The sequence below is a fragment of the Cupressus sempervirens genome, chromosome 3, assembly GCF_028749045.1.
Source record: "Cupressus sempervirens isolate cs-2001-9-10 chromosome 3, ASM2874904v1, whole genome shotgun sequence".
Classification (NCBI taxonomy): Eukaryota; Viridiplantae; Streptophyta; class Pinopsida; order Cupressales; family Cupressaceae; genus Cupressus; species Cupressus sempervirens.
This window is the reverse complement of record NC_143120.1, coordinates 63,712,675-63,736,810: the sequence shown is the minus strand read 5'-3', so window position 1 is coordinate 63,736,810 and position 24,136 is coordinate 63,712,675. Positions and strand designations below refer to the sequence as shown.

General features: G+C 37.7%; 1 protein-coding gene across 1 annotated transcript in view; it reads right to left on the bottom strand.

Annotated features, from left to right (window-relative positions):
- Positions 1-1,908: 1,908 nt before the first annotated feature.
- The window catches only part of LOC149564794 (uncharacterized), a 57,458-nt gene continuing 35,230 nt past the window's right edge, over positions 1,909-24,136 (bottom strand). The window contains exon 3 of the mRNA XM_089818378.1: positions 1,909-2,547. Coding sequence (XP_089674504.1) covers positions 2,191-2,547 — 357 coding nt within the window. The 3' untranslated portion in view covers positions 1,909-2,190. The remainder of the gene's footprint in view (positions 2,548-24,136) is intronic.

The window sequence follows — 24,136 nt, the reverse complement described above, 5'->3', positions numbered from 1 at the left end:
CCAACTTGATTACAAATGATAATAAGCCTTGCTTAAATAGGAACTTCTAACCCAAGACATTACAAACACAACCAATGTGGGATAAAAGGTAAATACAACTACCTTTAAATAAATATTAAATTCCCACCCAAATACAACTAAGCACCCAACAAATATTAAATACATGATTTAAGGATCTTTCCACAAACTTCTAAAATGCCACCTACACACCTCGATTAATAGAATGACAACTATTTTTATTATTTTCTATTTATACCACCCATGCACCTTGAAAATAGAAATTCCTCTTTTCTCCATTTTTACTAATTTTCTATTTTTTATTATTTTCCTTCCATTTTCATCACTTTCTCTCTCCTCCACAATTTTTTTTTCTTTTTTCTTTTCTCTCTCTCTCTTTTTTTTTTTTTAAATTTAATTTTCCTATGCAAGATGCTCTTGCATCAGACTCCCTTGGTAGATAGAAAAGTATTTCCCACACTTTAACGCCAAAAGAAATATATACCATCATCTTTATCTTTGTTTGTGATCACAACATTTGTTAATGAATCGACAACATTTGTCAAAGTCTCTTCCTTGACCAACTTCACCCTACTATCCTTGATCAAATCTCTGACAAAATGTATTGAACATCAATGTGCTTGGTGTTGGTTTGAAAAGTCAGGTTCTCTACACAAATCACTCTGACTATCATAATAAATTGTTACTACACCTTGTTTTATTTCAGTATTAAAACATAGTATCTTAATCCAGATAACTTATTTACAAGCATGAATAGTTTCCATGTACTCAGCTTTATTAGTGGACACTAAAACCATAGCATGTCACCTAGTGATCCAATTGACTACATCACCAAATAATATAAACACATAAGCACTAATGGATCTTCTACAATCAATATCCTGCCTCATTTGAATCCGCATACCCACAAATATCAAAAAAAAAAATCATCTCCTCTAAAATTACCACAATAACACACAATACTCTAAGGTACTCTTCACATATCTGAAGATTCTTTTTAACTCCATCTCAATTAATCGAAGGTTTAACTGCATTAGATATTTTATCAGTTTAATTGAAGTGGCTATTTTATCAGTTTAATTGTATTAGCTATTTTATCGTTCCTTTTAAAATTCTAAATTAAATGTAGAATACCTTTTTTCATGCACACAAAAATCACTTTACATTGTTTGAAGAAAATACATGTTCCAAACATGTAAACTGCTATTCATGAAAAATGACATATATTGTAAACGATTAAAAGATATAATAGTATAATAACAATATGTAAAACTTCACCTCATAAATAATTAAACATTTACTCTAATTCTAACTTCAGCTATGGCAAATAAAATTTAAAATTCAACGCACCATTCGTTTGGATTAAGTCTATTAAAATCGAAGGTAAAAGGAAAGTTTTTATTTACATGGCTTACTTCCCTAAAGCACAAGCATACAGTATATATAACTTGGGTACACTGGCCCTTTGAGTTGGAAGAACATATAAGGGAACAAGCAAATCCCCACTCAGAATAATCCAAGGTATGTACTAGCCCTTTAAATTATAAGTAGATAAAGGGAACATTCACAGGTACACATCTAATCCCCATTCAGAATAAACAAGAAAAGTCGTTTCAACGTTTCCAAGAGCTAAGGTTTCTTGCAGTACAAACAAGAATCAAATGATTTGCAAAGAAAATAGGGATTGAATCGTTGTCCATACTTCCCTTCTTTTTTCTACCCATTTTGCACCTTTACTTGTTCTTATCCCATTTCCACAGTCCCTTCAGGGAAGAAGGGCCCTGATCTAAAGAATTAAACCAAAATTACTCTAATAATCAGCATTATGATTCCAAAGATAACTTGTAAAGAAAATAAAGCTGCCCAGTTATTTTTGTTGAATCTTCAACATGGTAGGATAAGTCCTTAAATCAATTATGTAACCGCGTCCAACATCAGCATTTCAGTAACATTAACTTCGATGCACTATCAAAAAATCTACATAAATCTTTTGTATTTTGAAAATCACTACGAGCTTCCCAAGAAGTCTCAAGTTACTCATGAATATTACATGTTGAAATTCCTTTCATCTTCTCCTGGCCTTAATGTTTGAGCAGCGTTGAAGATCACAATGCTAATTGAAAAGAAACAATTATAACACTCTGCCACATGAATAACGTGTGAGCTTAAATTTCAAGCGTAACGAGATTTTGATTGGGAATCTTTATAGCCTGGCTCTCGTTTGACATTGAAAACATCGTAATTTTCAGTGTTAGCAAAGTGAAAAGCTCTTGATGTGTCCTCTTGCTTTTGCCCTGGATCTTTCTTGACATTGAATATGTCATAATTTTCAATGTTACTCAACTTAGAACCTTCAGGTCTGTGGTCCTGCTGTTGTGATTGATCTTTTTTGACATTGAATATGTTGTATTCAGATGCAGAAGCTTTCAGTGTGCCCTCCTGCTTTTGTGCTGGATCTATTTTCACATTGAATATGTTATAGTTTTCAGTGCTTTCTGATGCTTTACTCTTCTCAAACTCTGCAAATGCCTGCAGCAGAAACCATAAGGCACTTCAGAAAAAACTAGCATGATATAGTTGCACTAAATTTGCAAGGCTAAAGATCAAATAACTATTGGATGCATAACATCTACGTTATTTGATGGAAACAGATGCACTGGCTTATAGTTAGAAGTACAATAATGGTGAGATAAGACAATACAAGATGACAAGAGTACATGATATAAAGGTACTGTTTATTTATATATCATATAAATATATAATTGATATATTAATTGTGCAAACAACACAGTGAATTTGATAGATATATCAAATATGAGCACCTTGCAAACTGTAATCCTTCAAATGCAACATTGAATAAAACTAAGATCGGAATTTTCATTTCATTGCAGCTATATAAAGATGTTAAGCTGTATTGCACTTGTAAATAGATCTCCTTGCCAAGAACTATGCTTAAATTATTCTGTTATCGCTAGCAATTGCATCCTGAGGTTCAAAGGCACGTCAATAATTTTGAGAAGAGAGGAGACATAAAATTACCCAATTCCCCTTAATGTTGACAGATCAACTTTCTACATTACATAATTTTGTAACCAAACAGATTTTTATGGATTTTGTGCTGAGATCTCCTTCAGATACCACTTGCTTCTGCTGCCTTGGGATTACGTACATACTGTTTTGCATGCTTGAAAACCATAGGAATCAGAATTGCAGGAAGAAGCATACATAAGAAAATCTTCAAAAGTGTTGACACTGCTGTGAATATAGGACCCTGACAAGTCTATGTTTCCAATGTCTCTAATTGTTCTATTAATTGTCAGACCTTGTGCTTTATGGATTCGCAGTACCCAAGACATCTTGATGAAGATTCACCATCAGCCACCATGAGTGTGTGCAAAAATTGGAATTAGTTGTAAGTTGTGTCCTCATGTGTCCCAAACAGGCCCAAAGTATTATTGGAACTTCATGACAACAAAGAGTGAAGATCAGGCAGCCCTGCTCTCATTTTTGTAGATAATAAAAATGACTTTTCCAAATGCACCGTTGAAAGTCTAGGAGGAACCCACAAATTTAGATTTGGGTCATCATCATGTTGGACGACATTTTGGAGCAATTTCCATGCTGTGGTTACAGTGTCCCTCACATGAGGTAATTGTCCTTAGTTGTGCAACCACCATATAGCCTTTCACTGTAATATGGGAATGCACTATCAATGCAATCTAACAACTATGGTCCATTGAAGATCATTTCATTATATCATCAATTAGAATGAAATGAATGAAATATTTGCATTCTTGAAAAGTTAATAGAGCTTGACAAGGAAGAGGGTTCATGTCATATATTGGTATGCAAAGAGCTGCATGAAGCCACACCTATTGGGAGGAACTACAAGATAGGTATATGTGCATGAGGAACACCTAAGCAGAAATCACAAAAAAAAATGTGATGAATCACAAAAATCAGCAATTGCCAGAATTGTCATTTTCGCCCCATTAAATCACATTTTTTAGCAAAATATTTGACTTACAATTTTCCACAAGATTTTGGCATGAGGATGCTCTTAAAATAGGGGGAAGTCAGAAGAGAAAAATCATCTACTTTACTCACAATTTAATAATTTTCAGCCTGCGAATTGTATATGTGATTTTGCATGGTATATTTCCCATTCTGTTTGCATGTAGTTTCCAGAACTTGGATGTAAAAGTCATATAAGTGCCACAAAAAGGCATGAGTGGTCAACACATTTGCAGCCTGCAACGAAAAACAGCAAGGTTTATGCACTTACAGCCTGCAGGGAAGGAAAACTTCTGTTCTTTAAGCCTTAAGGTACCATTTATAGAATGCAAACCTGCACTTAGTATACAAATACATAAATAAAATCACAAAAGTTTTCTTTGTAGCTAAAGCCAAGAACATGGGAGCTGTTTTTAACTTTTTCTTATACTTAATGAAACAGAGACATGATCAATCAATAAACAATAAGATTCAGTAAGTTATGTAAACGAGTTATTCCTCTATTTACATAATTATGTAAGATTCCCACTACACTGTACAGCAACATTATTAAGTAATCATCACTGTAATTTCCTGTATTAGTTCTGATAATATCTGTGTACTATTCATTTCAAGGTAATTATTTCTGATAATAATAAGGTAGTAACAGTAATGGCAAGGAAACATTATCAATGTAATTGCGACACACTAATTATGGCAGTTTTAAAAAATGAAAACAGTAATTTTACAAAACAATGTGATAGAAAAGAAAAACAACCCTTAAATTTTGGCAACTCTTCACCACCTATCTTAATAAAATTTAGCTCCTTATTTGTAATTAATTTTCTTTGAAGAATACAAATGTTTCCTTCTTGTCACTATTTTCATTTTCATATAAACAATGCAAAAGGATGCAAATATTGACCAATTGTCTCGGAAAATCTTCTGTAGATTTATTTTCTTTTTTATTTGAGAACCTTCTTCCAAGTAGTTCTGATGGATGCACTTTTGTGCTTCTAAAAAGGTTTTGTGCTTTCCTTTGCATCTACAGATGCCATTTTGCTTTGTTATATAAGTTTTTTTACATTTACAACTTAAAGAACAAAATAATTGGATTCGTAAAATTAAAATTTACATCATGATGTATCAAGTTCAACTGTGTACTTTTTCAGTCAGTCTCAATCGACCCAAATCTAATATTTCTTGAGTGGTTCACAAGAGTCCAAGTGAACATTCATGATCATGAGAAATGGGTTCTGGTAGAGATAGATCACAGAAAATTACTTGATTGAGATCAAACTGACCACCTATTTAGAGTTAAAACAGTGTAACCCGGGTGCGTGCACCTGGGTCAAAAACCCGAAGCACCCAGTGCGCGTACGCACCTGGTGCAAGTGCATGCACCCGCACACGAGTACTCCCCCTGGCCGAAAATACGCTACCGCACCTCGGCCGCACCGGTCGAGCACCCAGGTGGTTTGCAGGTGAGAGGGTGCATCATGGGTGCGAGGGTGCTCCCAGGGTGCTTGCGGGGTGCTCGCGAAGTGCGGCCGGCTGAATGGCCTAAAAAAAAATTTAAAAAGTAATTTTTTCTTTTCTTTTTTAATTTGTTTTTTATGCATGCTTAGAAAGCACTTGGGATGATTCCATTCTCATTATTGACATTTTGTCATTTTGTTGATTGTACTCACTTTGATATGGCTATGATACATTATTTCATTTCACTGTTTCATGTTACTCGGCTCATTGTCGTCATGAGCATCTTTATGATATATCATATATGATATTCATATTTGAACAATAAATTTTGAATCTTGCATCTTAAACTGAGATAATTTGTTAAATGGTCATTGGTAATGATTATGAAGTTTCAAGTTTCAAGTTTTAACTTATGGTTTGTGAATCACATTTCAATTTTCTCTATTAAACTATATTTGGTATGTTATATAATATATTGAAGTATCATTTCATAATTAGCATTTTCAGTCATAAATATTATATATATACTATGCAACCACCTCTCCCCCCCCCACCCCGCCCCGGCCTCCGCACCCTGTCGCCACACCCTACCACCACACCCCTGCTGTCCCCATATTGAGGCTCTTTTTTTCCTGCACCCGAAACTCGTCCTAATGTCCCCCCGCACCGACACACCACCGCGCTGGGATAACACTAAGCTAAAATGAACCATCACCATTATATCTGGTTAGAGATTACTTATAAAATTCAACTCAATTAACATTAACTCGATTATACAGTTAAATTCGAATAAATCATTTAAATCTACATTCTGATAAAGTTCTCTAAGTCTGTTTTGTTTAAAGAGTGCACATGTATTTTTCTATGTAACGCAGAGACAAGTCGCTGCCTAAAAACACCAAGTTTTGAAAACGGGTAATCTACATTTCTAAAAGGGCTTCACTGGAAATTTATGATAGGTAATCTGCTCAGCTGTTATTAACAAATATAAAACATGTATAGTTAAAACACACTTTAAAATTGAGATACATCAAAAATAGAACTGAAATATATTTATGGCACTCTAAAGTTGAACTTGAACATGATGATAAAACTTTATGGCAGCCCTCTAGCCTTTGGGCATATTTAGATTTCCAGATTTCTATGATATTGTTCACTGTTAAACTTATATTTTAGTTCACATATTGACAATTGAAACTGCTTTATGAATGCATAATAGACTAGAGTTAAATTCTAATATATATTCTATTATTGAGTACTAAATCAGTTATTAATTCATAGATGGCATTCAAATGGTGTAGGTTACGGTTCTATAATGTTTAGATGACATGCTTTGTGCTTAGTTTCATTTGAATGACATTGATATTTGCAAATTTTAATGCATATTTTTAAATTTCTCTATATTTATATAGCTTTCCCCATTTGCCGCCACCCCCTCCTCCCCAATTCATTACTTCAAGCTTGTCTTCAATAATGTACAAACTTCACTTTGGCAGAAGGCTTGGAGAAAATATCGGTTGTCAGATCTTTAGTAATAATGTACTCTGAATGAATAGTATTCCAAGTATCCATCTACGGTTTAGGCATTCGCATACAGACCTTTTAATCTGCACATATGGAACTTCATCTCATAAATCATGGTCCTCTGACTACTACAGTTTCTTGATCAGTGTCCATCTCAACATGGTACTCAAAAGTCAACTGAAACATGTCCTCTATATGCTCCCTCTATAAAGCAAATAACTCTTATGTTACATGCATGGATATAGTTAAGAGATTGACTATGATATGCAAATAAAAATAGTATCAAGAGGTAATAACCAACAATACTTATCTCAAGATGCTCATTAACATACTTCCTAATGGATCACTAGTGAGAATGTCAATTCCTGCACTGTAACCAATTTTGGGTCAAATGTACTCCTAGAAAGTTCTTTGTCCAAGCTATTAAGTACTCCTTCTTTGAAGTACCACTTGGTATTTCTACCCTTTGTAGAATGTGTCACCTTGCTTCAAAATCTTAAAGATAGATCTCACTATTATACTTGTTTTAGGATGAAGACCCTCTAATCATGAGCAAAGTCCATTTAATGCCTAATTCTGAGTATCTTGTGCCAATAAGTTGCCTGTTGACATTGAAGATTATGTTCAGAAACTCAATCTCTAATTTCCATTTGTTGATGGTTACTTCAAGTAACAAAGGAAGTTTATCTTCAGCCCAAATAGAGAAGGAAATTGAATGGTCATCCTTAATTTTGTCAAGACCATGTTTCTTTTGCAGATTGGAAATATATTAAATTTTCTGAACTCAAGCTCATCTTACATAACTGGAAATCTAAGAATTTGCCAAACGATAAACAACCCAATTAGTCAAAATCTCCAACATCCCAGTTCAATGTCTCTCTACCAACCAATTATATGTTTGCTTTTGGAAATATATTAAATTTTCTGAACTCAAGCTCATCTTACATAACTGGAAATCTAAGAATTTGCCAAACGATAAACAACAACCCAATTAGTCAATATCTCCAACATCCCAGTTCAATGTCTCTCTACCAACCAATTATATGTTTGCTTTTGTAAAAGCATTTCTTTAGTGAAGTCAACTTAATTTAGATTCTAATATGGCATCTTCAAACATCACTCACCGATTCAGACAAAATTCCACATTCAATCCAGCGCCAAAATTTCAACACAAGCTCTAATGAACCATTCTACTTGATTTCCACACTCTAATGCAAAGCTACCTCAGATAGCTTGGATGATACAGATTTGAGTCAGCAATGCAAGAGTCAAGTTTGAACAATGGTATCTCTGCCAAATAATATGAGCCATGCCCAACAACTATTCCTTAGTATGTGTATGATTGCATTGATAGTTTTCCTGTTGTTACATGAAACAATAGAATACTAGGATCAACACCATTAGCTCCAAGAAAATATGTGGTTTGCGCAATTCCACACTGTAGGTGATGGAAGCAATGAATTCATTACTGCTGGTAAAATATATGCCATGAAGTCTTCAAACCCTTTCTTTGTCTCCAATATTATTAAGATCAAAATATCAAACTCAAAACAGTGTGTTAAATGTAGTGACTCTCCAAATAATATCAACTGTCTTTTCATTCATGGAAAAATAAATCTGACAGGTACTCCTAAGAAGAAAGATTCTGTGTTGTTCTCGGAACTTATAGCAATCCTGTGATTCTGAGACCAGATAAAGACAACACCTACACTTGGTGTGGAGAGAATCAGAGATCCAAACTTAAGCAACTCTGTACGTCTCTGACTCACTTCTGTCTGACTATATACCTTGCAATGCTGGTATAATTGATGTAGGATGCTGATTTGCTAAGCTCCCCTCACATTGTAACAATCATAATAATAATAATGCCTGATATGCGTTTGCTAATAAGATTGCCACGACAGTCTCAGACTTAACACATATTCCTTAATGCGATTCACTAGAAATTGCCTTCTCTGAAATCAATCACAAACTGAACTATCCAATTTGCTGCACCAAACAACAATTTCTATCCATCGTAGCTTTTCAAATTTTGATCAAACCACCACAACATATAATAGGTGTTGAGTTCAGGTTTCAAGGAACAAATAACAATATTATTACCGATGATAAGAATGTTTGTAAAACCCAATAGATATTTTTCGGTGAATATTGTCAACCAGTTGTATACATAACTGCCCCTTGAAGATGATATTTATTTACAGACCCTGACGAGAAAACACTCGGCTCTAGTGAGATCCTTCATTCCCGATAGCAATAATAACCTAATTGGTAAGTCTTCAGTGACATGTTGGGAGGAATCAATTTATATTTCGTTCAATAGTGGGCAATGAAAGAAAAACACTTGTATTCTCCATCAGAATCAATGAAACCAAACAAAACTTCAACCATGTTTACTAAAACACAAATACATGTCTTCATTCAATTTCAGAGACACATTGACAATGTGTGTAGTATTATAATAATTTGTCAATACCACTATCCACCACTTTCCCAAACTCAATGTGATATATATTTCATCATCGTGACTTGACGATAGAGCCTAATGGTGTATTCCATTGGACTGGTGTTTATCATGATTTATATTCAAGGATCTAGCATACTGCCAATCTGACTTCCTTGTCTAGCAAACTTGATAATAAAGGCAATAGGTTAACGTTGCCTAGCATAGGTTGCCAAATCCCAGACATTCAAACTTGCTCTAATACCAAATTAAGGTATTTATTCGCTACAAATGTAATAGCACTATTACGAAGTAACTAGAAAATATTTGCTTGTTATTAACAGAGACCGAGAGGTCTATATATACAAAAGAATAAACCAATGTTTCCTTAGGAAACAATCGTAAAAAATAGAAACATTTTATTCTAGCTAAAAAAGCTAACAAATAACTACAGCTAACTAAATATTAGAAATATTCTAATATTTACAATAGATTACAATTATATTACCATTAACTAATAAAAGACATTTATCAATTATCATAATACCCTCCCTTAATGGTTAATCTATCCACAACACCAAGCTGTCCTCTAAATTTGACAAACTTATCAGGACCAAGAGGCTTGGTGAGAATGTCTGCAGACTGATTTATGGTAGGAACATACTGCAAATCTATTGTCCCATCTTCAACCAACTGTCGTATGCAGTGACAGTGAACATCCACATGCTTGATTCGTTCATGGAAGACTGAATTTCGACCTAACTTGATAACACCTTCGTTATCAACAAACAGAGTAGTTAGTCTTCCTGGTGACATGTGCATATCCCAAAGCATCCAGCAAAGCCAAACAGCTTCACATCATGCCTTAATAGTCCCTTTGTATTCGGCCTCTGTAGAGGAGAGAGAAACTGCTTGCTGCTTCTTATTGGTCCATGTGATTGCACCAGATCCCAAACTGAACACATATCCAAAAGTTGACTTTTTATCGTCAACGAAGCCTACCCAATCTAAATCTGTAATCCCATTGAGTCTAGGATTAAAACATTGATAGTAAAGAAGTCCATACTCTGAAGTGCCCTTTACATAACGAAGAACACGCTTTGTTGTCATCCAATGATCAGCCTCAAGCGTTGTCATACAGCGTGAGATGTGGCTAACTGCGAAGCTAATGTCAAGCCTAGAGCAGAGAGGTAGATGAGGCTGCCTACTAGTTGCTTGTATGTAGTATCATCAACGGGAGGAGAATCGGACTTGGCTGATAACTTGAGACCTTTCCCCATGGGTGTAGATGCAAGCTTGCAATCCTGCAAAAGGAATTTGTCTAACAGAGCCCCGGCATATTTGGACAGAGAGATGAAAATACCAAAAGATTGTAGGCAATAATGCATGAGCCCAAGGTCAGCCATATCAAAACACTGGCATAAATTTTGTTTGATTCCCTAAATCAAAAATGTTGAACTGCCAATGATGATCAAATCATCCACATAAATACCCAGAAGGATGATGTCATTGTCAATAGTCTTAATATACAAATTTGAGTCTAAAGAACTCCTCTTCAAGCCTTGATCACTAAGGTACTTATCAATTTTTATGTACCATGCTCAAGGGGCCTGCTTCAAGCCACAGAGAGCTTTCATTAATCTGAGAACTTGATGTTCCCGTCTGACAAACTTGAAACCAATAGCAGATCACCATTCAGGAAAACACTCTTGACGTCCATCTGATGGACCTTCCAACCAAACTTAGTTGGCATGGCTAGGACTAATTTGATGGTGCTCATCTTTGCAGTAGGAGCAACGGTCTTTGTTAACTCCAAAATTTGCACCCTAATGCCAAGGTCCTGAAACTTTAGCATTTTGGAGCAACATGGGATCAATCAAAAGCGTGGGTGACTAATGACTTGATCGAACCTCCGAGTTCTAGGCCGGTTCCTATCAGATGCTTCACTTAAAACTTGAAAAAACTTACGAGGGAAAGAAATAGAAAGATAAAGGAAAACAAAAACTAAACCTATGGCGACGCACCTAAAGTTCAAATCAAGGATATTCAAAGAGCTTTTACACTTGAAAACCATGAAACAATTTTCAAATTCACAAAACTTCCCTAACACCTGCATGCACATAAAAATTTTGTAGAAAGCCTGAAATGGCTATTTGCTCAATAAAGGAAAAGAAACTTTTCACGATGGAGAACACACTACATTTGCTTTACACAACCTGCAACCTGTGTCATACATTTATCACAGAATAGGTACAAAAGTGAGACAAAACTGAAAGGAAAATGAAGCTTTCACAAACCGTTAGATCAAATCATACTAGAACAACTCTGCAAAATAACAAAATGATAAAAATGTGCCAAAATCCTCTCCAAGGTAGCTTCCAAATATCACCAACGAAATTACAAAATCATGTAGAAATTCTGCTCAAAGGACCAAGAAAATCATTAAGAACTAAAAATTGCATAAGGGAGAACCCCACTTACCTTCAAAAATGAGAAGTATATATCAACTTCCAAACTCAACAACATACTCATAAATATAGGAAGTGTAGATCGGATAGAATCAAACCCCTAAAAATAGGCCTTTTAACCACTCCAAAAGACCCCCAATTAATGTCAAACTGTTACTCTACAATAGTCGCATGCTGACAAGTCACATAAAACTCCAAGATCTGCAAAACTCACTCCTAAAATAGCTCACAAGTCACCCCTAAGACTACAAGTCTTAGAATGACAACTAGGACACTTGGCAATTATACCATACCACCTATATAATGACATAAGCTACCTTTTAATCATTATTTTGTTGAATTTAAAATTTATTATTAGTTAATTGGTTCATAAAGCACCAATTAAATAATAATAATTACAATTTTAGACATACAACAAATTTATTAAAATGATAATATAACTTAAATGATAAAATTCATATATTGCCATTTTAAAGGAAACAACAATGTTATTTTCCAACTTATAGAAGTGGACCCGAAATCACTATGAAATTAAACGTAATATGATTAAGGCAAAGGTAAAGCCAAAACACATTATTTCATTTCATTCTTGTCTATACATGAGAGAAAGAAGAATAGGATTTGAGAAAACCCTTGCCACCAATGATGGAGAAACTTCTAGCCTTCATTATATTCGATTTTCTGCCTAGTTTGCTGCATCTTTTATGCCATTCTGGAGTACTTTTATAGCCGCGCCTGGGTCTTTTTGCTGGAAATATGATACCATTCTTGGGATTTTCTTCTTTGCAGACATGATCTTTGAGCTGGAGTTTACTAAAATTATTTCACTCTTTGCTGGAGCTTCACGTGTCTGATTTCTGGGCATTCTCAACGCCACTTTAGAGGCCAGTTTGCTGATGCCATAAACCCTCCTGGTGTCGTGAATTGGTCTTTTTGCTGATGCCGTAAACCCTCCTGGTGTCGTGACTTTATCTTTTTGCTGAGCCAACACTGTGACTGGTTAAATGATTTTGCAACTCTAAGTATGAATAACTTATAAATTCTGGTTGGAAATTCTTGTTGTTACTTGGCATAAAACATATTTCTCTCTTTTCCATATATTTCTCTCTAATTGAGCCGCCATTAGTAAGAAATCTTGGGAGTTTTTTGAAGACTCAAAATGTAGCTATCACTTTAATTTTTTAGGGTTGTTTACAGCCGCTATTATGGGTACCTTCACATGCCACCTTAGAGTCCTTTCCCATGTCATGATTTCTGGAGTCTGCTCTTTTATTACTTCCATTTGAAGATGACTTACAGGATTTCTTGTCTCCATTCTGAAACATCTGTTGGAAAACCGCCACTATGGAAAAGCAATTGGGGCTTTTGGAAATAACGAACTGATTTCTTATAGAGTTGTATATTTCATTGTTCTATACTCTCCAGCTTGTCATTTGACCGTACTCATGATTTGTGATCATCATATTGATTTTGCAGATCTAGCTGTGAAAACTCAGAAGAATACCATGAAATCTGTATTGCCACCTTCTAATGGAAGTGGTTTTTTGTTTTTTTCTTTTTCTTTTCTTAACAGAGCAACAATTCCACTTCTGTAAAATTGGTAGTTGACATTACTAGAGTTTGATGACTACTAACCCATACAGCAGCTGCACTATTTTCCTATCTTTTGAATTCATCCATTGTTTCTTAGTATTCAGCATTACTCTGCTTCTCTGTTATATGCTCACTGGCTTGAATTCCTGTTAGGGTCATCTGGAAAATTCTTTCACCATGGAAGACTACCGAAACATTTACTTTGATAACAGATTCCTCCTTGCCAATAAACAATCTTTTGGGGCATGCTGGAATGCACTATTTCTTTGGCTTCCATGCTCGAAGATGAAATCTGAAATGTGTGTTCATCTTGCTGAAATACTTTAGCCTTATCCAGATACTTTCATTTTCTTTTGCTCAGTTAGATATCTCTATGAAATAAAACCATCTATCAGTGCATGAAAACTGAAAACACCACTATTGACAAATGCTCTTGAATCTGATTCCTTGATCCGTTCTACGCAAGTACGGACATAAAAGAATGAAGTACCTTTGTATATGACGGGAGGTGAGCTAGCATTGCTTAGAGATTCTTCTCCTTACATTGCAGGATCCTAGATCTTGAAAAGCAGGAGACAGTGCATGAACCAGAATACAAGCAAGCGACCAGCCAGTCATAACCAAGCAATGACTGGCTCCTTATGATCCTTATGCTCTGGCATTTCATTTCTTTATGTACTTTCACTTGCATAGGATAGGAACATTCTTTGTAGTGAAAACTACTCTCATAGCTTGTGTGGGAGAACATTTACATTCAGCCTTTTCATTTCATTACACTTTCTAAATATCAATTCTCTATCTCAGTGTGTAATACACAAAACATTTATGCTATTCTTTTTGTTTTGAATAAAATATGTTTTGGCAATAAACAAGTGCTGAATATAAGTAACGTGTACCTTATTTCCACTTGTTCAACGGTTAGGAATGAATTTTTGACTCATCAATAACTCTCTCCTCATAATCAATGCCTTGACGCTGAGAAAAGCCCTTTGCAACTAAACGAGCTTTGTACTTGTCCAAAGTACCATCAGATTTGTATTTGATTTTATAAACTCATTTGCAACCAATGGGTATCTTCCCTGGTGGAAGATCAAAAAGGACCCAAGTGTTATTCTTTAGCAGGCTCTAGTGTTCAGATGTCATAGATTGTTCCCACTCTGGGATTCCTTTAGCCTTGGAATATGTTTGAGGTTCAAACACACTATGAATGTTGGCCATGAGAGCAAAGTTAACAGGCTTTGAACGTTTGCTCTTTTTCCAAGCAGTTCTCCCATCAATGAGCTCATCATCACAAACATCGGCAAGCGTCTTAATCCAACACTAAGGCCGGAGAGGAGAATGACCAACATTAGTATCAGGAGATGCTTGGTGATCAGGTTCCCCATCAAAAGAATCTAGATCAAACTCGGGTGAAGCATCTACAAATCGAGAAGATCCTACAGGAGAAGCTAGAGGTCTTTGTATAGGTATCACTGGTATAACTAGAGCCCTCCCGTTAGGTGGACCTAATGGAAGCCTAACTCCCAAATCATGAGCCTTCATAGCCTAGTCTGTTGGATTATGAACAGGATAAAATAGGCATGAAAGGTCCTCATTGCTCATCAAAGACGACATCATGACTATAGATGAGACGAGATGTCTCAATGTCGATCAAGTGGTAGTCTTTGTGAAGACTATTGTATCCGGCGAGCATGAGTTTTTGACTCTTGGCATCCACCTTGGTGCGTGACACATCCGAGATCCAAACAAAAGCAAGAGAGCCAAAAACCTTAAAGTGACTGATTTTGGGATTGTGACCTAACCAGGCCTCTTCCAAAGTTTTACCTAACTGCCACTATGGGTGACCGGTTCAAAAGCTAAACTACAGTGTTGACTTCTTCTGCCCAAAACTTCTTCGGAAAATGTCCGTGTTTGAGCATGGATTGAGCCATCTCGGTCATTATTTTGTTCTGACATTCAATTACAATGTTCTATTATGGTGTGTGGGGTGTGGTTAACTGGCGTTTGATGCCATGAGTATCGAAAAATCTAGAGAAATCATTAGAACAAAATTCCCCCCCCCCCATTGTCTAATCTAAGAGTAATAATAGATTTCCCAGACTCTTTTTCAACTAAAGGTTAAACTTCTGAAATACAGGAAATGCATCGGATTTCTTTTTAAGAAAATACAACCACATTTTTCTACTGAAATCATCAACAAACAACAGAAAATACCTAGACTCAAGAATAGGAGTGGCCATAGGGCCACACATATTGGCATGAACAAGCTAAAGTTCCTGAGAAGCTCGTCATGAATCGCCAATAGTGATAGTTGTGCGATGTTGCTTCTAAACCTGGCATGCATCACAAACTCCAAGTTGTTGAGTCTGAATCTCTGGCGATCCAAAGACAAGGTCATCTGTAATGTTCTTGTCATAAAATAAATTATAAACCAAACTATTATTAATGGGCCGATTGATTTAGTATATCTCGGACCCATTTTTGTTTTGTTTCCGTAGATATGTGAAGCCATCAGCTATCTTTGTACACCCTCGGAAAAGTTTCCTCGACAGGTATTTAAGCACAGCTTGTAGGTAGTCATTAGGGATGCATTCGGGATTATTTCTTTATATTGTGAATTCTCATTGGGGTTCTCTATTGTTCATCATTTCGGAAGTGAAAGACCTTCCCTATTTGGTTATTATAGGTTACATTGGGATTCAACCCTCACCCTATTCCATCACCTGTAATACTTCGCTCGGATCTCGCAAATCGAAGCACCATCTTTTGGCAAATATTAATTTGAAGGATTATTTGTGTTCGATCTCATTTTCTTGTTTGGCTGTTGAATTCGAATCTCTAAGTTTATTGCATGTCTGAGCATTTCCTCTCTATCCGTACACCATCCACTTCATTCAGTACGAAGTCCATCTTCCCGTGGCTAGATTACCTACTATATGGCCTAATTGCTCTCTGTGGGACAACTTCTCTCCCTACACCGTATGGCCTTCATTTTGCTCTTTGTGCATCATTCACCTTCACTATACCGTACAGCCTTTGCATACAACCAACCGTACAGACATCATAGCATACGGCCCTTACATTCAATCTACCGTACAGCCATATAGTGCATATTGTACAGCCTTGCTATTGTGTATTTACTGTCACCGTACGGTGCCAACATCTCCCTCCCGCCATACAGACTCCAACCTAGTCATTGTCTTACATCCTACATACTGTATGGTACTGGCCTTCAGGGGCATCCAACCAGTCTCCGGAGGTCAAGAACATCATAGTGGTATCAAAGCTTTGATCTTGCTAACCTGTGGACAGTGAATGAGAGTTTATAGCTGGAAGAGAAGAAGAACCCATTCTGTTGATAGAATGGTTGCAGAACCGAAACCAACAATTGCCGAACGTATGGCACTACTGAGAGAACTTGTGAGGAATCAGGCACAGATCAATGATACTCAACGACTCATGGAAGAAACTCTCAAGTTGGCAGACAATTAAATATCCGATGAACAAAATGGTCACAACACAGACTCGGTGTCGGGTAAAGCAAACCCTCATCTAGCACTCTCAACCTTCCATTCTGTCTTTTCCCCCACAAATAGAGGCACCACATGGAGGGAAGCAGCCGACCTTTGAAGAAATGCAAGAACAACTAAGAGAAGACTGGAAGAATACAAATTTGGAGGAAGATATATCCTACAAAGATTACGCAAATCTAAGTATGAGATATTTGGGAGGCGGAAATAGAGAATATTTTAACAATGATCTCAGGAGGAAGTTGAGTAAAGTAAATCTGTCACCATTTGACAGATATGGATCCATATCTGCGCAAGCATGGGTAATGAAGGCGGATACTTACTTCCAGCTTAATCCCATGCCAGAAGAAGCAATTAAATTTGCGGCCTTGCACTTGGAGGGAGTAGCACATGAATGGTAGCATCATGGCACCATCACGTTGGGGCATTATCAAATAAATACCTATACGGAATTCACTAAGAGACTAATAGATCGATTTGATGGTAAAGATGAGGAACTCAATTTCAAAGATTTGGCACAGCTGAGGCAAACTGGATCAGTTGACCAGTACATTGCAGAATTTCAAAAACTCTTTGTTTTGGTCACGGACATTTCTGAAAGAAGACAGATAGTGCTCTTCATAGATGAACTGATAGAACCACTGAAAGGTTGGGTAAAAGGGTTCAATCCTGCGGGTAAAAGGGTTCAATCCTGCCACCCTGTCGGAGGCCATTAAGAAGGCACGAAGTATGGCATCATCATCGACATCATCCTCTCGAGGTTACTCACATTCTAAACCACCGGTGTTTTCGAAAGACAAAGATAAACCTCTGTCGAGGAAGTCGTCGTTGGACGAAGCTACCAGACAGGAGCTCCGAATTTAGAAACTATGTTTCAACTGCAAGGGACTATAGGAACCTAGGCACAGATGCCTCTAGAAAGGAAAGATTCACTACATTGAAGTTGTGTCCGATGATGAGGATGAACAGAAAGATCTACCCTCCGAAGACAACCATTCCCATGAAGATACCAAAATGGTTAGGTTAAACCGTACGGAGAGAATTGCAGCATTAGTATGGTGCAGATGAACTATCGCCTTAGCTGGGAGCCCGAGGTGTACGGTGTTTTGTGTACAGGGAACCCTTCGAGGACAAAGAGTCATTGTGATGCTCGATAGCGGGGCCACTCTCAACTTCATAAACTCATCCCTAGTGAAACGAAGAGGTCTACCTACTGAGTCACATGGGATTCCAAGTTACGGTTGCCAAAGGGACCATGCTGCCCTACACACACCTTGTTCCTCAGCTAAGTATCACAATGGTGAATCACATGGTGACAAAGGATTTATTCATAGTAGACAGAGGATATAGAGGTTATTCTGGGCATACAATGGATGGAGACACTTGATGAATACACTCAAAGGTTCAAACAAATGGACTTCACTTTTGTTGTCGATGGGAAGAAGGTTGTTCTCCGCGGAATGGTCAATGAAGGACTGAAGGAAGTTTCTACACCATTTGACAGATATGGATCCATATCTGTGCAAGCATGGGTAATGAAGGCGAATACTTACTTCCAGCTTAATCCCATGCCAAAAGAAGCAATTAAATTTGCGGCCTTACACTTGGAGGGAGTAACGCATGAGTGGTGGCATCACGGCACCATCATAGTGGGGCGTGATCAAATAAATACCTATACGGAATTCACTGAGAGACTAATAGATTGATTTGATGGTAAAGATGAGGAACTCAATTTCAAAGATTTGGCACAGCTGAGGCAAACTAGATCGGTTGCCCAATACATTGCGGAATTTTAGAAACTCTATTTTGGTCACCGACATTTCTGACATCATCATCAGCATCATCCTCTCGAGGTTACTCAAATTCCAAACCATCGATGTTTTCGAAAGACAAACAATAAACCTCCACTGAGGAAGTCGTCGTTGGACGAAGCTACCAAACAGGAGCTCCGAATTTAGAAACTATGTTTCAACTGCAAGGGACTATGGGAACCTGGGCACAGATGCCTCTAGAAAGGAAAGATTCACTACATTGAAGTTGTGTCCGATGATGAGGACGAACAAGAAGATCTACCCTTCGAAGACTACCATTCCCACGAAGATACCAAAATGGTTAGTCTAAATCGTACGAAGAGAATTGCAGCATTAGTACAGTGCAGAGGAACTATCGCCTTAGCCGGGAGCTCGAGGTGTATGGTGTTTCGTGTACGGGGAACCCTTCAAGGACAAAGAGTCATGGCGATACTCCATAGCAGGGCCACTCTCAACTTCATAAACTCATCCCTAGTGAAACGAAGAGGTCTGCCTACTGAGTCACACATGGGATTCCAAGTTAAGGTTGTTGGAGGTACCATGTTGCCCTGCACACACCTTGTTCCTCAGCTAAGTATCAAAATGGTGAATCACACGGTGATAGAGGATTTATTCATAGTGGACCTAGATGATATCGAGGTTAATTTGGTCATACAATGGATGGAGACGCTTGATGAATACACTCAAAGGTTCAAACGAATGGACTTCACTTTTGTTATCGATGGGAAGAAGGTTGTTCTCTGCGGAATGGTCAATGAAGGACTAAAGGAAGTTTCTACAAATTGGACGGAGGCAATTTTTCGACATGATGACATTGCTTGGGTTGTACTGTTTTGTCACAGCAGACCCCATTGAAGGGCAACAGACACCTCCCCAAATTAATGATCTCCAAAATATCTTGAGTGATCATGATGAAATTTTTATAGATATTCCTCCTGCCATACCTCCCCATTAAGGGTTTGAACATACTATTGAGTTGGAAGTAAGCGCCAAGCCGATCATAACCACACCCTACCGCCATCCCAAGAAATTCAAAGATGAGATCGAAAAAATGATCCAGGAACTACTTGAGAAAGGATGGATCTGTCCTAGTTCTAGCCCTTTTGGGTCATCAGTGATATTGGTTAAAAGGGATGAAAGAATGCGCATGTGTGAGGATTACCGTGCATTGAATAATAAGACAATAAAGAATAGATATCCAATTCTGAGGATCAATGAGTTGTTGGATGAATTATATGGTGCATTTTATTTCTCAAAAACTGATCTCTATTCTGGATACCATCAGATCCGCATGAGGGAAAAAGACATGGAGAAGACGGCCTTTCGTGTCACTACAGGCATTATGAGTTCCTAGTCATGCCATTCGGATTAATGAAGCACCCGCTACATTCCAGTCATGCATGAATCGCATCTTCAACAAACAATTGCGTAAGTACTTACTGGTATTTTTTGATATCCTTATTTATAACAAGAAATGGGAAGAGCACTTGAAGCATCTGAATGAAGTCTTAAGAGTCATGAAGGATCAATCCTTGTTCACCAAGCGATCCAAGTGTGAATTTGGTATGACAAAAATATTATACCTGGGGCACGTTGTCAGTAAATATGGAGTACAGGTTCATCAGGAGAAGATTCAGGCTATCCTTGATTCGCCTCCCCCAAAATCACTCTCTAAGTTACGAGGATTTTTTCGACTGTGCAATTACTACTAGAGGTTTGTAAAGGGATTCTCTCAGCTCAATGTACCATTAACAGATATGACAAGAAAGGGCTCCTTCCAGTGGAATGAAAAGGTGCAACTCACTTTTGATAAATTGAAAGAAGTAATGAGCACTTGTCCCATACTCGCCTCACCTGATTTCACTCATCCTTTCATTTTGGAGTAAGATGCATCCGGAGAAGGCATTGTTGCGGTACTAATGCAAGATAGACACCGCATAGCCTATAAGAGTCGGAAGCTTACACAAACCGAATGCTTATATTTCATTTGTGACAAAGAGATGTCGACCATTGTACATGCACTGACCAAGTTTCGGCAATATTTGGTGGGTGCCAAGTTTGTCGTTCATATGGATCACAATAGCTTGAGATATTTTTTGGAGCAACGGGACTTGAATGAAAGGCAACAAAAATGGGTAAGCAAGGTTCAGGCTTTTGATTTTGACATTGAATATGTGAAGGGAAAGAATAATGTGGTTGCAGATGCTTTGTCCAAGAAGCTCGCCATCTACTTACTGACCCAGATTTCAACTGACTAGAAAGCACATTTGTTGGTGGAATATTCCAAAAACACATTTGCCTATGAGCTAATGGATGGCCACACCCAGGATGATCGATACAAAATGGTGGATGACATCATTTACTATAAGAATCTAATATACTTAATGTCGGAATCCAAACTGAAACAGAAAATCTTGAAGGAGGTACACGATTCACCCTTGGCGAGCTACCCAGGCTTTCTCAAAACTTACAGACGTCTCAAGGAGAAGTTTTCATGGAAAGGTCTTAAAGGAGACGTACTACAGTATGTAAGAGAGTGTGTGGTCTACTAGCAAAACAAATCCAAACATACTCTAACCGTCAAGTTACTGCAACCTCTGCCTATTCTAGAAGAGAAGTGGGAAAGCCTCTCAATGGACTTCATTACTGAACTTCCCAAAGTGAACGGAACAGATTGTATCTTTGTGGTGGTGGATAGACTGACAAGGTAAGCACATTTCTTCACCATCCCCTCAGATTTTCAGGTTGCACAGGTAGCCGATTTGTTTTTCAAATAAGTTTTTCGTACCCCAAAACATTGTGAGCAATCGGGATGGACAATTTATTAGTATCTTCTAGACAAAATTGTTTCAAATGGCAGGAACAAAATGTTTGCCAAGTACTAGTGACCACCCTCGGACAAACGAACAAACGGAGATTGTGAACAAGTGACTTGAAGGCTACTTTTGGAACTACGTTTTGGCACAACAATAGGCGTGGGTCAAATGGATGCACCTAGGGGATTATTGTTACAATACCACTTACCACATGTCCATCGAGATGGTACCTTTCAAAGCGCTATACAAGTACGAACCCCTTTCTTTCATCGACACAGTTTTGAGTGACATTTCCTCATCAAGGGCGAGGCACTGGCTCCAGGAGGGACAAGACATCCTAAGATGTTTGAAGGAAAACATACAACACGCGCAGAATAACCAAAAAATATATGCCAACAGATATCAAATCGAGAGAAGTTTCGAAGTGGGAGACTTGGTCTATCTCAGACTTCAACCATACCGGCAATCCTCGTTGAAGGAAAAGGGGAAAGAAAAACTGAAACCACGATTCTATGATCCTTATCATATAGTTCGCCGCATCGGTGAAGTCGCCTATGAGCTGGAACTTCCAGAGGGGAGCTGTATTCATATCATTTTTCATGTCTCCTACCTGAAGAAAGCCATGGGACAGAACATCATGATAGCTACAAGCCTTCCACCACTCAATGAAGAAGGGAAGCTCATATTAGAACTGGCTGAGGTCATCAAAGTTTGTGAAAAGACCCCGTGGAACCTCACGGTGAAAGAATATTTGGTATGCTACAAACACTTGTTGTTGGACAACGCAACGTGGGAGGGTGAGCACACATTCTATAGCATCTAGCATTGCATTTTCTTGAGGACAAGCAAAATTTGGGACGGGAGGACTGTAATGTTCCCGTCATAAAATAAATTAATAAATCAAACTATTGTTAATGGGCCGATTGATTTAGTATATCTCAGACCCATTTTTGTTTTGTTTCCGTGGGTATATGAAGCCATTAGTTATCTTTGTACAGCCTAGGAAAGGTTTCCCCGACGGGTATTTAAGCACGGCTTGTAGGTAATCGTTAGGGATGCATTCGGGATTATTTCTTTGTATTGCGAATTCTCATTAGGATTCTCTATTGTTCGTCATTTCAGTAGTGAAAGACCTTCCCTATTTGGCTATTACTGGTTTCGGTGGGATTTAATCCTCACCTTATTCCGTTGCCTATAATACTTCGCTTGGATCTCGCAAATCGGAGCACCATCTTTTGGCAAATATTAATTTGAAGGATTATTCATGTTTAATCGCATTTCTTTGTTTGGCTATTGAATTTGGATCTCTAAGTTCATGCATGTCTGAGCATTTCCTCTCTATCTGTACACCATCCACTTCATTTAGTATGAAGTCCATCTTCCCGTGGCTACATTACCTACCGTATAGCCTAATTACTATTTGTGGGACAACTTCTCTCCCTACACTGTACGGTCTTCATTTTTCCCTCCATGCATCATTCACCTTTACCATACTGTGCAACGCTCATACCGTACGGTCTTTGCATACAGCCTACTGTACGAAGTTACAAACATCATACTGTACAGCCCTTACATTCAATCTACCATACTGTCATATAGTGCATACTATACGGCCTTGCTATCACTTGTTTGTTGTCACTATATGGTGCCACTATCTCTCTCTCGCCGTATAGACTCCAACCTAGTCATTGTCGTACATCCTGCATATCATACGGTACTAGTCTTGAGGGGCATCCAACCAATCTTTGGAGGTCAGGAACGTCACATCATCCCGAGCAAGTTGAGAGAGATAATGCACATTTAAGCGCTCATATCGCTGATGCCAAAGTGTGCTAACAGAAGACCACCGAGCAGCCATAGCTAAGCCCCGAGAATCACCAGAATCAATAAGTCGGAATAGAGCATGATTGTCAAGACCCACTTCAACAATGGATCGAGTCGCCCAATCACTAATGGTACAATGATGCGAACTAAAGGTGACATCCAAGTGTGGAGAACGTTGCAACAATTAATTGATTGAGAGTAGATTTAGTTCCATCCCTGGAACGTAGTACACATCGAGAAAAATGAGATTCCTCCTAGCAGACTGAATCTGAATGTTGTCTTTGCCAACAACGGTGCACTCTTCTCTGCCACCAAAAATAACAAAATCTGAATAAGGCTAATAGTCAATGAACCAATCTTTGCAGTGAGTGAAGTGACGAGAGGCCCCTGAATCAATGTACCAGGTAGACGACTTCACATGATCTGCAGATCTTTTAACCATGAAGGCATAAAAGGCAGATTTTGTCTACTCAATGTGCTCTGTACTATTTTCTTTGGGCTACGAACCTAATTGCTTAGATTGTACAGCTAAGCATTTCTGACATTCAACCTTCATGTGCCCAAACTTGTGGCAATAGTTGCATTGAATGTTCTTTCGGAAGCTGTCTGAAGCTGGAGTAGAAGACTTCTACTGAGA